This window comes from Ursus arctos, unplaced genomic scaffold (genome assembly GCF_023065955.2).
Source record: "Ursus arctos isolate Adak ecotype North America unplaced genomic scaffold, UrsArc2.0 scaffold_2, whole genome shotgun sequence".
Taxonomy (NCBI): Eukaryota; Metazoa; Chordata; class Mammalia; order Carnivora; family Ursidae; genus Ursus; species Ursus arctos.
The window spans coordinates 69,549,159-69,563,033 of NW_026622874.1; the positions used below are offsets into that span (position 1 = coordinate 69,549,159).

General features: G+C 41.6%; 1 protein-coding gene across 2 annotated transcripts in view; it reads left to right on the forward strand.

The window, feature by feature from the left end:
- UBN1 (ubinuclein 1) overlaps positions 1 to 13,875 on the forward strand; it is a 36,541-nt gene that overhangs the window by 1,573 nt on the left and 21,093 nt on the right. For both annotated transcript variants that reach the window (XM_026520380.4, XM_026520381.4), the window contains exons 2-7: positions 2,113 to 2,400; positions 5,679 to 5,765; positions 6,329 to 6,424; positions 6,744 to 6,878; positions 7,576 to 7,679; positions 8,394 to 8,832. In XM_026520380.4, coding sequence (XP_026376165.2) covers positions 2,152 to 2,400; positions 5,679 to 5,765; positions 6,329 to 6,424; positions 6,744 to 6,878; positions 7,576 to 7,679; positions 8,394 to 8,832 — 1,110 coding nt within the window. In that variant the 5' untranslated portion in view covers positions 2,113 to 2,151. The remainder of the gene's footprint in view (positions 1 to 2,112; positions 2,401 to 5,678; positions 5,766 to 6,328; positions 6,425 to 6,743; positions 6,879 to 7,575; positions 7,680 to 8,393; positions 8,833 to 13,875) is intronic.

Sequence of the window (13,875 nt, forward strand, 5' to 3'; positions counted from 1 at the left end):
CTGTTTCACTGATAATCAGTTTGAAAATACAACAGTTAGGATGTATAATGAAAAAAACGTGTAATTCCTAGGAATAAACCAAGATGCAAAAGAAGGCTAGTGTATCTTGGATAACACCAGTCGAGGCTTTTTGGGAGGGATGTTTCTGTGTGTACAGTACTGTGCTTTTATTTAGAATGATGTCCAGCTTGTTAAAATAGAGTATTTAAATACTTACTTTTTCTTAAGCCTTTTAACGTTTACTCCCAAATTAAAAAAAAAAAAAATAGAGAGAGAGCAGGGCCAGGAGCAGAGGGAGAGGGAGAAGAAGGGGGAAAGAATCCCAAGCAGACTTCACGCTGAGCCAGATGCTGGGTTTGATCTCACAACCGGAGACCATGACCTGAGTCCAAACCAGGGGACGGACACTCAATCCAGGGCATCATGAATGTCCTGGGGACCCTGAAAGGTTTTTTTTAGGGGAATTTCTTTCCAACATTTTAGTGCATGATGGTTTTTTGCACTACCAATCTGTTTTGCTGCTAATCACTTTGCGGCCTACGTAGAATTCTTTTAACTCTTCATTTTTAGATTTTTTTACTCCCTTATCTTAGCAATCACAATTTTTGGTCATAGTAGAAAAAAAATGAACATTATATATATACAGGTAGAAATTTTTATATGTGAATATGTGATATGTGTGAATCTTCCTGAATTAGTTACTAACTAATCATTTATTACTGTCAAAATACAGTGAGCTATTTTTTTTTTTTTGGAACTTGTCAAAACGATTCTAAAGTTGATCTGAAATAATAAACAGCCTGGAATAACTATTATTTTAAAAAGAAGAAGAATAAAGATGAATTTTTGATTGAAGATATTAAAATACACCATAAAAATTTTTCAAAACAGTATAGCTTTGGTTAAAGAATGTCTAGATATACTAGATTAATCTAACAGGTTGGATTTTAGTAATAGACCTTAAGGTGTCCAATACATTACTATATAACATATGCCAAGTCAGCAGGGAGAAGAAAGGTTAGTGATTGTTGCTGGGAAGAAGCCAAGTTAGAGCAGTGTGTGAAAACTAAGTTAAAATTTCTTTTATACCTCACTTTAATCTAAAATAGTAACGAAGCAGGAAAAAGTGGTTGTAAGATGTATGACAGGCATTGTATATCTATATGAAAATTTATAGATTTGTAAGAAATCAATTTTAAAAAGCTGCAGTGTTTTCCAACCATTCCCTTAATGGTGGATATTGAGGTTGTCTTTCTCTTTTTTCCTGTATAAACAAGGCTGCAGTGAATATATTTATTTAGTGTCATGGTAGAAAGTTCACACTAGAGTGTGAGTTTAAAAAAGCAGGACATAAGATTATACCTGAAGCACACACACAAAAACTATATATAGTGTGTGTGTGTGTTTGGGTATTTATATTCTGTAAACCCTTGGTATTCTGAGCTTTACAATCTGTTTTGACCATTTCCAAGCAACTTTGAAGGTCTTTGGCATGTGATAATTTTTCATTTTGCCAAGGCCCAGTTTTGGGTGGAGAGAGGCTGTTGTGTTAGTAAATGAGCCGAGCCACGCTCCTCCTGAGACTCTGGTTTTTTACTTATCCCAGAGGAGGCAGTACCTTCTGTGAGCTGTTGAAAACTTTCTCATTGTAAAGATTGGCCCTAAATGTAAGTGTATTGGTGGTGATGAAAATAGAGATCTTAAGGAAAAGATTACTCTCAGCCAGGAAAAAAAAAAGTGTTGGGTAAATTAAATGAGAAATATTATTCTCTGGTGGTGTTTGCAATTTTGAGGATTCTTTAGGACTCTATAAGCATGGATTCTCTCAAGAACTATTGACTAGGCATGGAAAAAAAGACTAGAAAGAAGTATGCTGAACACTATCTCTGAATGATAGGATTTGGGGTGATTTACATTTACATTTAAAAATGGTATATTTAAGATGAATAGTATTGAAGAAGAAAAAAGCATTAAGTGTTATTTAAGATCAACTTAACAAAAGATTCTTCTTGACAACGAAATTCTTTTAAGCTTGAATCTCAATAGCTGAACAGGAAAAATCATCATTTTTATCATCTTGGTTTGACCTGGCCCTTCTTTTAATGTTAACAGAAGCCATGCAGTGACACCTGCTAAGACTTGTTGGTAGCCATGTCGGAGCCCCACAGGGTCCAGTTCACCTCTCTCCCAGGTTCTCTGAATCCTGCATTTTTGAAGAAATCCCGGAAAGAGGAGGTTGGGGGAACAGAACAGCATCAGGACTCTGAGCCGGCTGCAGCAGCTGTTCGGATTACACTCACCCTCTTTGAGCCAGATCACAAGCGCTGTCCAGAGTTCTTCTACCCGGAGCTGGTGAAGAACATACGAGGGAAGGTGAAAGGCCTTCAACCCGCAGACAAGGTACACCCCAGCAGCCCCAGACTCAGTCTGCAGATATAATGCATGGGACATCCTGTGCAAAAGGGACTTCTAGAGGGTAGAATCAAGACTAGAAGGGCTCTGGCTATCCCAAGATCATGGCACTCAGTCCAGAGCAGTCACTAGGTGTGCTGGTTTTGCCTCTGAGCAGGAAAGGTTAGAATTCTTTCTAGAACCATTCTCCTGATTTACGCTGGAGAGACTACTGTGCATCCAAGGCTGATACAAATTATGGCTAATAATAAACAATGAAGCTCTTCATGCCAAGGTTATACGTGTTATGTGTAATGTGAATGTGACCAGTCCCTGGCTGTTCCAGAACTGGAATTTTGTACTGGACAGTTTTCTTTTCCAATGAAATCTCACTCTGCCTAGTGTAAAGGCAGACAAGAAAAGACACTGCTCATCTCTTCTGAACAGTGAAATTCTGGATACTTTCTTTACCTGGATGGATAGAAACCAATTTTTATGGAAGTTTTTTTTATATTTTGTCAGAATTAGGTTCTAGCCTTCAGATCTTTTGAGAATCAGTTTGATTTCTTAAATTTTTTTTTTATGACCTATTTATTTCCTGGCAGATTTGTTTTGCCTTTTAGTATGGAACTTCTCAAACATGCACAGAGTAGAATAGTATAATGAGCCCCCATGTACCCATCACCAGCTTCAGCTATTACTGATGTTTTGATAATTCATTAACATTGTAAAATTAAAAAAAAAACTAATGAGTTAAATACGTAAGAAGAGTGCATATTTGATAAATTCACAGCTTGATGCATTTTCACAAACTCAACACACCTATGTATCCTGTGTCTGGATTATAAAATGTAATATTTTCCAGGACACCAGAAACCCTCTTCCTGCCCTTCCAAAATACTACCCAGGCCCACTGATTTTCAACAGCTGAGATCAGTTTTGCACATTTTTGTATTTTACATAAACGGATTCCTGCAGCGTGGGTAGGAAATAGTGAAGAGCACAAGTGCCTACTGTGGTGCGCTGTGCTTGGTTCTGAGGCAGAGGTTAGTAGGGACCTGCACTTGGAGTATTTTGGTCTCTAGAGTGGCTCTTAATAAAATGAGGATCAGCCTCGTACCTGGCTTACAGGGTGTTTGAGGGTAGAATGAGATAACGTAGGTAAAATTTTTAGCAGCATAACTCAGTGGCCAGTGCTCCTTCATTCTAATTCACTGTTGTGCTGTTGGGGGTGAGTGCCTTTGGTTAGGAGGATTTTCTGTTTTCTGTGCTCAGATAAAAATATGTTTTCTTGGTTAAGATCTGATTAGCTGAATGGAAGCCAGTAAGTTTGTGCCAAGGGTCAACCTTTTATAAGAGGGCTATTTCGCAAGATGAGAAAAAATAATTTCAAACCCATTCATGACTCTTTTTCCAAAGTAGGGATTCAAAATGGGATCATCTTCCTTGAGAGGAGGAGACAGTAACAGGGATTGGTTGAGGTCTTCATTTATGAGCTCAACTGAAATTAGAATTCTAGTGGTTTCATTTCACCTTTTTGAGGGATCCAAATGCCCTTCTCCATTGCAGAAAAATGTATACACAGAGAACTTTAGATTCAGTTGCAGGGGATTCACTTCTGGCTTTCACATTCAGAACTCCTGAATCTTTGTGTCTGCTCTGTGATTTTCAAAGTATTATGTAGTCTGACAGATTCATGTATTAATTCGGTTAGCATATATTTCTTATAATGTAAAGGCACTGGGCGAGATGCTGAGGACTGTATAGAGGTGGAGAAGCCACTATCCCAGTCTCAGAGAAACTTTCAGTCTTGTAGGTACTTTGGAATTATGCCAACACAGGTAACAGGAGTTACGATGTGGCACTTGTTTAAGTCTGATACAAATACAAGGCCTGCAGGGCTTGGACAGCAGAGGGCTTACATCCTGGATGCTGTGTTTGGACAGAGTTGGACCTTCATGTGTGCAGGAAGTAGTACTTTTTGGACAACTACTGTTTGCAAGACATGAGAGAGTATACGTTGTATCCAGTATTGCTCTAGATTGGTGGAATTTCTTAAAATTATTTTAATCACTTAAGTTATATGTGGTCATTACAAGAAACTTCAGATGAGTGCAGGTTTTAAAGACCACTCCCTTGTGGCTCTTATACATTTGTTCCACAATATCTCATTTAACAGGTCCTTCATGAGTGGATGGCATTCCAGTGGGCAGTGATGGAAGGGTGAGGTAATAGAGTTTTGTCTTAAGGCAGGCATCCAATCTTTAGTGATTTTGGTCTACCCTGAAGTCTTAAATGTATTTGGTATAGGAGTCTTTTATTAAGATTAAGGTTCCTTGCCAAAGAAGCTTAAAGTCCAACTCTGGAAAATTTACTTGATGAGAAAAATGCAACAGTAAGTTTATGGAGTAGAAATAAACTTTGGAAAACCACACGAAAATATTTGGAGTGGTTATTGACATTGGGAGGAAAGACGAGATTACTGATCCACAAGATAAGCTTCCAGGGAAAGGGAATGCTGTGAACCTGGTTTTGATTTTTGGTAGCAGTGAAGGAAGTGCAAGTTCATACCACTGTACTAACCAATACAGCAGGATAGCTCTCAAGGACTTGCCCTACTTTCAGTGGGTTCTTAACCTTTTTGAGCCATTGACTGCTTTGGAAATCAATGAAGCCTATGGACCTTCTTAATGTTTTTAAATGTGTAAAATAATTTTTAGGGTTACAAAGGAAACGAACTCTATGAAACACAGTTCTATACAGGTTGAGCATCCCTAACTAAAGGCCCTTTGCCATATTTGGAGCCCTCTAGGATCTAGTGCTATGGTGGGCGATTGTAGGTGTTTAGTTAAGTTTTGTTGAATTACATGAATGGAAACTTTCTTTTCTTTTTTTTTTTTTTTTTTTAAAGATTTTATTTATTTATTTGACAGAGATAGAGACAGCCAGCGAGAGAGGGAACACAAGCAGGGGGAGTGGGAGAGGAAGAAGCAGGCTCATAGCAGAGGAGCCTGATGTGGGGCTCGATCCCGTAACGCCGGGATCACGCCCTGAGCCGAAGGCAGGCGCTTAACCGCTGTGCCACCCAGGCGCCCCGGAAACTTTATTTTCTTAAGCAACTAAGGTAAACACTGTTGGGACAGTAGCATGTATTTTATCTTGTCTTTCTTGAAAGAGTTGTTTTTGATAGGAAGTTTATGGGTATTGAGTAGTCAGTGCAGGTATTATGAGTAGGATTGTGGGAATTTTTTTGTGACTCTTATTTTTGTGGAATGGTCTCTTTACAGAAGAAAGATCTCTCAGATCCTTTCAATGATGAAGAAAAGGAAAGGCATAAAGTGGAGGCCCTTGCCCGGAAATTTGAAGAAAAATATGTAAGATTCCTCTCTTGGGCAACCAAACAACCTCGTTGAGTGGGAGAGGTTTCCAGACATTTTTATGTTCCTTTAGTGGATTATCATCTAAACAAGTACAGAGGTTGGAGAGAACAAAATGCAATTATTAGATAAATGCATTAAGGTACAGAAAATGCATGTGGCAGGCACTGGTGTGTGGAGCTAAATGGATGAATGAGCAAGAAGGGCCTTTTACTCCTAGAACTGATGCTTAGAACAAGTGTTCTGATACAAAGCCATTTAGTTCCTTCTTCTGTCTTAGGCCATTTTATGCAGATACAAATCTGTTCTATTTTAGAAGGTCTTCAGGGAATAGGGTTTGGGGTGGACGTAGGGGTGTGTGTGTGTGTGTGAGTGTGACTGTTCCACTGATTTACAACCTTTAGTCACTAGTTAATGGAATTCAAGGCAACAATTCTGTGTATCAAAAAAAGCATGTGACCTTAGACTTAAACATTTGTTGTTAAGAGGGTAGGCCTCATGCTGTGTATTTTTACCACAGTTACACATGGAAAAAGCACATGACCTATTTTAAATTTTAGGGTGGAAAGAAACGTAGAAAAGATCGGATACAGGACCTGATTGACATGGGGTATGGTTACGATGAATCTGACTCCTTCATCGATAATTCTGAGGCGGTAAGTCCTTACTGAAAATGCCACTGGAACCACCACACCCTAGCTTCTGATGATGGCCTGAAGGTGGAGGTCGGGTCAGTGTGGACATGCTCTCTGTGTGAAGAAAGGGTTGCCCTGGTGAGGCAGAGAGAGGAGGTGACATGCTTTATCTGGCCATGGTTCCCTCACTGAAAATGATGACCAGATCTGTCCAAACACCTTTAAGCTGGGACATTCGTGGTTGACCAGAAGCAGGTCTTAGCATGCTGTCTGAAAAGTGACAGAAGAGCACAGTCATATAACAGAGCTTGGAGCTGACCATTTGTTTTCCCCCCTTCAGTATGATGAGCTTGTTCCTGCTTCTTTGACTACAAAGTATGGAGGATTTTACATTAATTCGGGAACCCTGCAATTTAGACAAGCATCAGAATCTGAGGATGACTTCATTAAAGAAAAGAAGAAGAAATCTCCAAAGGTTAGAACGATACTTGCTTTTGAATTTCAGAAGTACTTTTTTTTACATGACTTTATAAAAAGATCAGTAGGTGACTTGCCAGAATGTCTGCTGGTTTAAGATGGCTCAGGAGCTTGATGGAAAGGCATGAGCCGTGCTGAAGCTGACAGGTCACTTCTCGTGCTGTGAACCTGGAGGTGTCCACGCCTGTGTCGCAGCAGGCTCAGCAGGGATTCGTTTCTCGAGGTGGTCTCAGGGCGGGGACTAGGGCAGCGAAGGGTGTGGAGTGAGGGGAGTTTGCACCAGCCTTGCTGTGTCTCTTCTGTGGACATGTAGAGGACTTCAGTTCCCAGGGCTGTCACCCCAACAAAAAGAAGTTAGCCGGAAGATAAGTTTATTTTGAAATCTGCCCACCACTGCCTGTGTGTTCAAAACAAGAGGTAGGGCCCATATACAGCTAACTGGAACTAGAAAAGTTTTAGGCTACAGAATGGCCTCTTGCCTTAGCCCTGGGTGCTTCCAGGAGACACTGTCAGTGGGAACTCTGTGTTCACCTGCTGCGGGTCTGTGGTCCAGGGACCGATCTGAAAGCTGTGCTCATGAAGGAAGTAAGACAGCTCTCAGGATGTACCCTGGGCGGAGCAAGGCCAGTGCTGTGTAGTGCACTTGCTCCCTGAGTTAGGGAGCCGTGTAACTGTGCCTTGTCTTTAATTCTCAGAAGCGGAAGTTGAAGGAAGGTGGTGAGAAGATAAAGAAGAAGAAAAAAGATGACACTTATGACAAGGAGAAGAAATCGAAAAAGTCCAAGTTTTCCAAAGCCGGGTGAGAGGCAGCAGCTTCTTTGCTAGGATAAAATCTGAACTGTTAGGGCAGGACACCTGGGAGCTGACGCGCCCTCCTCCTCACAGCTTCAGAAGAGGCAGCAGGGCCTGGCCTTCCGTTCCCCCTCATGCCTCCCACAGTGCCCCTGTGGGCAGTCGGTGCTCTCACATCTCTGTGTGTTAGACGTTGGAGTTCTCTCTGTCCCTCTGTCAGTGTTGGCAGCTATTTCTGTCACTGTGTGACTGCTGATGTTTCTTGTTCTCTTGGGCACCCCTCCTCTGCCCCAGTTCTCCTTCCGTCTCTGCCACTTCCCTTTGTCTTCTGTGGTCCTGCTTTCTTCGCCTCACTCGGTCTCACCCCAGCTGCCCTTCAAGTTGCTGCTGCTCTCTGCTGCTCCTGCTTTTTCCCTTTAAATATTTTTCTTGCCCCCCACCCCTTTTTTGCAACCTTTTATTTCAGCCTGGCAGTGGTTTTTAAAAACACATCGGATATTTAGCATTCTGTGACACTGTTTTGCTAACCTGTATTAAATCTCAAGCTTTGGTCCCAGCAAGAAGGAGCTCCATATGCCAAGAGGAGGGAGGAGGAGTAACAGGGTGGCCTTGTGACTGAGGTTCCTGGAGACAGTTGCGCTGGGAGCAGGGGCAGTCTCTCATGAATTTCCGTTTTGAGGTATACTGCAGCCCTCGTAACCAATTTCCTCCTTGCTTGCAGCTTCACAGCCCTCAATGCCAGTAAGGAGAAGAAGAAAAAGAAATATTCTGGGGCTTTGAGCGTTAAAGAGATGCTAAAGAAATTTCAGAAGGAGAAAGAGGCTCAGAGAAAGAGGGACGAAGACCATAAGCCGGTAGCGGTCTCGTCGGCGGAAGCTCAGGGCCTGCGGGAATTGGAGGGCACCTCTGACCCCTTGCTCTCACTCTTTGGCTCCACTTCTGACAACGACTTGCTCCAGGCAGCCACTGCCATGGACTCACTGACTGATTTGGACTTGGAGCAGCTGCTCAGTGAGTCTCCAGAAGGAAGCCCTTTCCGTGATATGGATGATGAGAGCGATTCCCTTGGGGTGGGACTGGACCAGGAATTCAGGCAGCCCTCTTCCCTCCCTGAAGGCCTGCCTGCACCCCTGGAGAAGCGCGTTAAGGAGCTGGCTCAGGTATGGTGACACAGAGTGGCCGGGCTTTCCTGGAAGCGGTTTGGGCAGATTGACACTGGTTCTGCACCACATGAAGCTCGCTGCCCAGAGCAACCCTTAGTGTATTGGCAGTTTCGGTGTAAGCTTTTCCAAGCTCTCTTCTACTCCCAAGTGAGGAAACCGTGTAAGCTCTGCCCATCAGGCATCACTTTTAGGCCTTTTATGGTTCTTTCACTCCTGGAAAATCTACTTTCTTCTGGGGGGATTTTCTGTCTTTCCATTTCCTGCCTATCAGTTCCTTCCCCACAAATATCTTTCTTTTGGTGCAATAGACTGACACTAATGTTGGCAGCAGGCAGCTGAGGCACTGATCCGTCATTTTAGTAATCTTTTGAAAGTTTTCAAAATTCACAAAAGTTTGCAGATGAATGTTACACGTAGACAATGTACTTAATTGCCTCTGGGCTTCAGTTGCCTCTTGGACTTGCCCATCATCAGCTTTAGGTAGTGATTATAGGAATGCCTAAGGTGTGATAAATGAAAAGGAGCTGAACCTTAATATCATCCATGAACCATTAAAAACAGCTACAGTCTTTGGGCTATAGCAGCCGTTGGCAATTGGGAATTGATGTCTAGAGTGCTAAGAATTGTCAATTCAGTAATGTATTACCATGAACCAAGCATGGGTCACTAGTTATGATGACTGTTAGTTAAAAAACGTTACCTTGGGCAACGTGACTTACAGTGCAACTCCCTTGGCATTTATACTTTGTAGCTAAAGTATTAAGCCAGTGATTCTCACAGGATTTCAGAATCACTGTTAAACGTAATCTGTTTTGTGTTTTAGGGCAGGGTAAAATGTTAACCACTGCTACAAATGGTTTTCTTGTTTCCAAAAAATATTTAAGCACAACATACAAAGTAAAGCAAATGTCTTGCTTGGATTTCTAGTTCTTCCTCCTTAGCCTGTGTGCAGTATTCTGTTTGAATGTGATGATTTAAATGAATTGTGCCATGTCAGGGATTCAGAGTATATCTTAATAGGACATTAAGGTGGAAGTAGTTGAATCTGAACTTGGCATGTTTGAGCATACTGTTCTGTGTTTGCTCTCAGAATTTATGTTTTAAAAAATTACTCTTTGTTCTTCTCAATCCTCCAGTTTGTAATCAAATTGTTTTGTAGCTTCTGAAAGTCTCGTTAAGTAAGTTGAGTGAGGTATATGTGGCAGTAGCCAGTCGTTTAGAGAAAAGTCAAAATCATTCTTGGATGTGTCCCTACACCCACCATAGGTAGTGTTATAGTCTGATAACTTAGACTCATTATTTCAATTTCTTGGGAAAGATGGACCAATTAAATGGAAACAAAGTGGCTTAACATGAAACAGCGTTGGGTTGTGATTCAAGAAAGCCTCACTTTCTGGAGTCCACTGGATGGACCCTGAGCAAGCTGTCCTTCCTCAGTGATTGCCAAGTTATCTCTTGGGACAATGGAGACAGGGTTCTGGATCCCATAGATAAGGTAGGCTGGGTTTTGGTGAGAAGGTGGTGACCAGGACATATTAACATACTGAAATGAAAATACAGTGTTCGTATGTGAAATTGATACTTTAGTCATCACCTGGCCCTTCTGCTATAACAGTGTTAAGAAACTTTGGGAAATGGGGTAGAAAGTGGGGATTACCCGTCATTCTGCCAGTCTGAAAACTATTTTCAATTTGCTTATTCCTTTCTACCTTCTGTGTATGTTTTTTTGCAGTTGTAATTATAGTTGTGAATAATTGTTTCTTGCTTTTTTCACTTAATAAATATTATTATAAAGCCCTCATCACTTTTGATGGTTGCATGGAAAAGAAGGCTTATTTTTAGAAAGTTACTTAATGCCATCCCAAAGGATCCCCAAGTGCTCCATTCCCACCACAGCCTGTGCTTGGGTACTTGGAGCCTTTCGCATCTGTGCACAAGTGCTTTAAACCCAGACCTCACTGAGAATCTGCTGGGAAAGCTATTCTTCCCAGGAGAAAAATGCCTATGTACACAAAAATTGCATACAATTCCAAAAGCCACCCATGGATATTTGGATCCTTAATAAGGAGCCCTGTCCTCAATCTTGAACTGGACATTATGTTTTTAAAATTTAAATTAAACTTGATGTATGTAACTGTAATGTTAGTAGTGTTATGTGTTTCTCACTTTACTTTTCAATTCCCTTATCTTTTTTCCTCTTCTTTATTTTTATAAGATTGTTTACATTTAAAATTTTGGCCCTAGATGATAAATCTATTCGTTTCTACTGTTATCTTAAAAACTGCGCAAATCTTAGGGCTTCAAAGAGCAATTTATTTCTCCTGACTCTGGGTGGCTGGGCAGTTCCTCTTCTGGTCCTCCTTGGCTCACTCTTGTGGCTATGTTCAGCTGGCAAGTTGGCCGGGTGCTTGGATGGCTGGGATGATGGAGATGGCCAGGATATCTGGCCTCTCCCTCGTCTGATCTTTCCTCCTGGATTTCTTCAGGGTATGGCAGTTTCAGGGCAACATTTCAAGAGAATGAAGGTGGAATCTACAAGGCCCATAAGATCTAGCCATAGAAATTCTGTGTTCACATCACTTCTCCCACTCCATTGGTAAAGCAAGTCGCAAGAGCAAACCATGTTGGAGGGTTGGGAAATTAGAGAGGCCACCTCCCTGTGGCAGAATGCATGTACTGGGAGGGAAGGGATCTGAGGTCCTGTTTGCCATCTACCACAGTCCCATAAACAGATTCTAATCTGGTATGTATCCATCCCTTAGGGATTAATCTTTGCTGTGGGAAGCAAAAATTAGATTTACCTTCTAACTAGATGTGATGCTTAAAACTTTGAAAAAAATCTGTTTGAAAACTTACGTATGTTAAAGAGGTACCCCAAGAAGGCCGCCCTGGTAGATGCCCAAGCAATGGTCACTGTTTTCTTCTTATGTAAGCCTGTTTTTCATTTCCTGTTCCCTTGTACTGTACATTTTTATGGGCCCCAAGGAATCCAGTGATTTGATTTGATGGCGTTACCCTGTCTGCACTTAATATGCCTTGATTGTGCCTTTTGTCTTGGTTGTTGAAAAGTTCAGGTGTGTCGCTCCCCCCTCAGGTTACTTGTCTTGATGTAGTTTGGCAACTACTCAGCCTGGTCCATACAGATGACCGAGGTCTGTTGACTCTAGCATAAATGGGAACAGTACTGAGGAAAGAAAAGAAACAGAAACCCCATGTCACCCACCCCTCTAATCTACCTGCTCACAGCTTTTACCCTCCTATAGACTTAGAACTCCTACATCACACATCCAGGGAGACCTGGATCCAAGGAAAAGGTAGAAAGAAAAAAAAACCAAACTAATCTGTTTGATCTTTTCTAAAAAGAAAATCATACCAGAAAAAACAGGTACAGTATATAAGGTTCTGATTTAGGTGCTAAGAGGCTGCAAGTGGCTTTTCTTATAAATAAAACAGCTCATTAAAGGGCTATTGACACTGTTATAAATCAGCACGATTGGGCTGTTTGGTTTAACTTCATTTCCTAATTAATCTAGGATTGATCAATTTATACAACTCCTTAGGCAAGGGTGTCTCTTCTTAGGATTGAGCCTCACTTATTTCTGGAAGACTGTCAGATATAAATCTGATTGTTCTTTTAATTAGATTTATCTAAAAATACAGCACCTAAGGGGCACCTGGGTGGCTAGTTGGTTGAGCGTCTGACTCTTGGTTTTGGCTGAGGTCATGATCTCAGGGTTGTGAGACTGAGTCTCGCATTGGCCTCCACGCTCAGCTGGGAGTCTGCTTCTCTCCCTTTGCCCCCTCTCCCTGCTCACATGCTCTCTGTCTCTTTCTTTCTCTAAGTATTTAAAAAAAATAAAAATATAGAACCTGACTAATTATCTCAGTATAAAACCAGACCCTCAGAGATAATTGTCTACACAATTCAAAAGGCATCAGAAAAAAATCTTAAAAGATTAAAGCCTCTGACACATGGGAGGAACTGGTTGATATCTAAAAATAAATTTGAATGGAAACCTAAGCTTGTTGATAGGTCTGACAAACAGAGGGGCATTTGAAATACATGTTAAACTATTTAGATTGAATTAATATGGAAGTGCTTCTGGGTCTTGTAAGTAGCAGTGTGTAAACTTAAGCAAAAGAATGACTCAGTTTTATTCTCTCTCAAACTAAAATCATACTCTCAGTACATTAGAAGTGCCGAGAATTCTGAATCCTTCTGAAAATGTAAGAAATTGGCAGGTGAATGGATTAAAAGTCACGCCCTTTATTTCATTTCCATCCATCCATTTCACCCCCTTTCATCCTGGGCCTTTGCCCTTCCCTCCCTCCCTCCAGGGTCTGCAGAAACTTGAGTTTTGTGTATCCTCTGCAAGTTCTGTTAGTTCCAAACTTTCTTCCTCTGGTTGCATTCTTTCAGTAATACCTGTTTTTCCCTCATGCATTCACTCAGGCAACATTTACTAAGCTCTATTATGTGACAGGCAGCTGTGGGAAATATATTGACAAATAAGATTCAGTTCTTGTTCTCCATGAGCTTGTTCTGTAAATGGACCAGTAGACATATAAACACCTGGCCGTAGGACAGAGCAGAATGCAGTAAGCTCTGTGATGTTTGGGTGGTCAGGTGAACAGCCAGCTTTGAGAGGTAAGACAGAAGCTCCTTGAGGTACATAGGAATCAGATTGGAGGCAACAAGCTTGGCCAGGCTCAGTTGTGAGATGGCCTTATAGGAAGCTAGGGCATAGAGCTGAGGATGGACAAAGAATTGTTGAGTTGTTGGATGGTGGGGACCCCCTGGAGTGTGGTGGGGGATGGGAGCTGGAGTGGCTGGCTGGGGCCAGATTCTGGAGAATCATAAATCCCACATAAAGGAGTTTGGATTTGATTCTGGGCTTGGAGAGAGCTACCTTACCTAAGGGTTTTAAAGAAAGGAGTGGAAGGATTTCAGGAGGATGGAGTGTAGTTATTAGAAGTGGGGAACACAGAAGGAGGAACAGAAGCTGGTGGGTTTGGTTTTGGGTAAGTTGAGTGTCCATA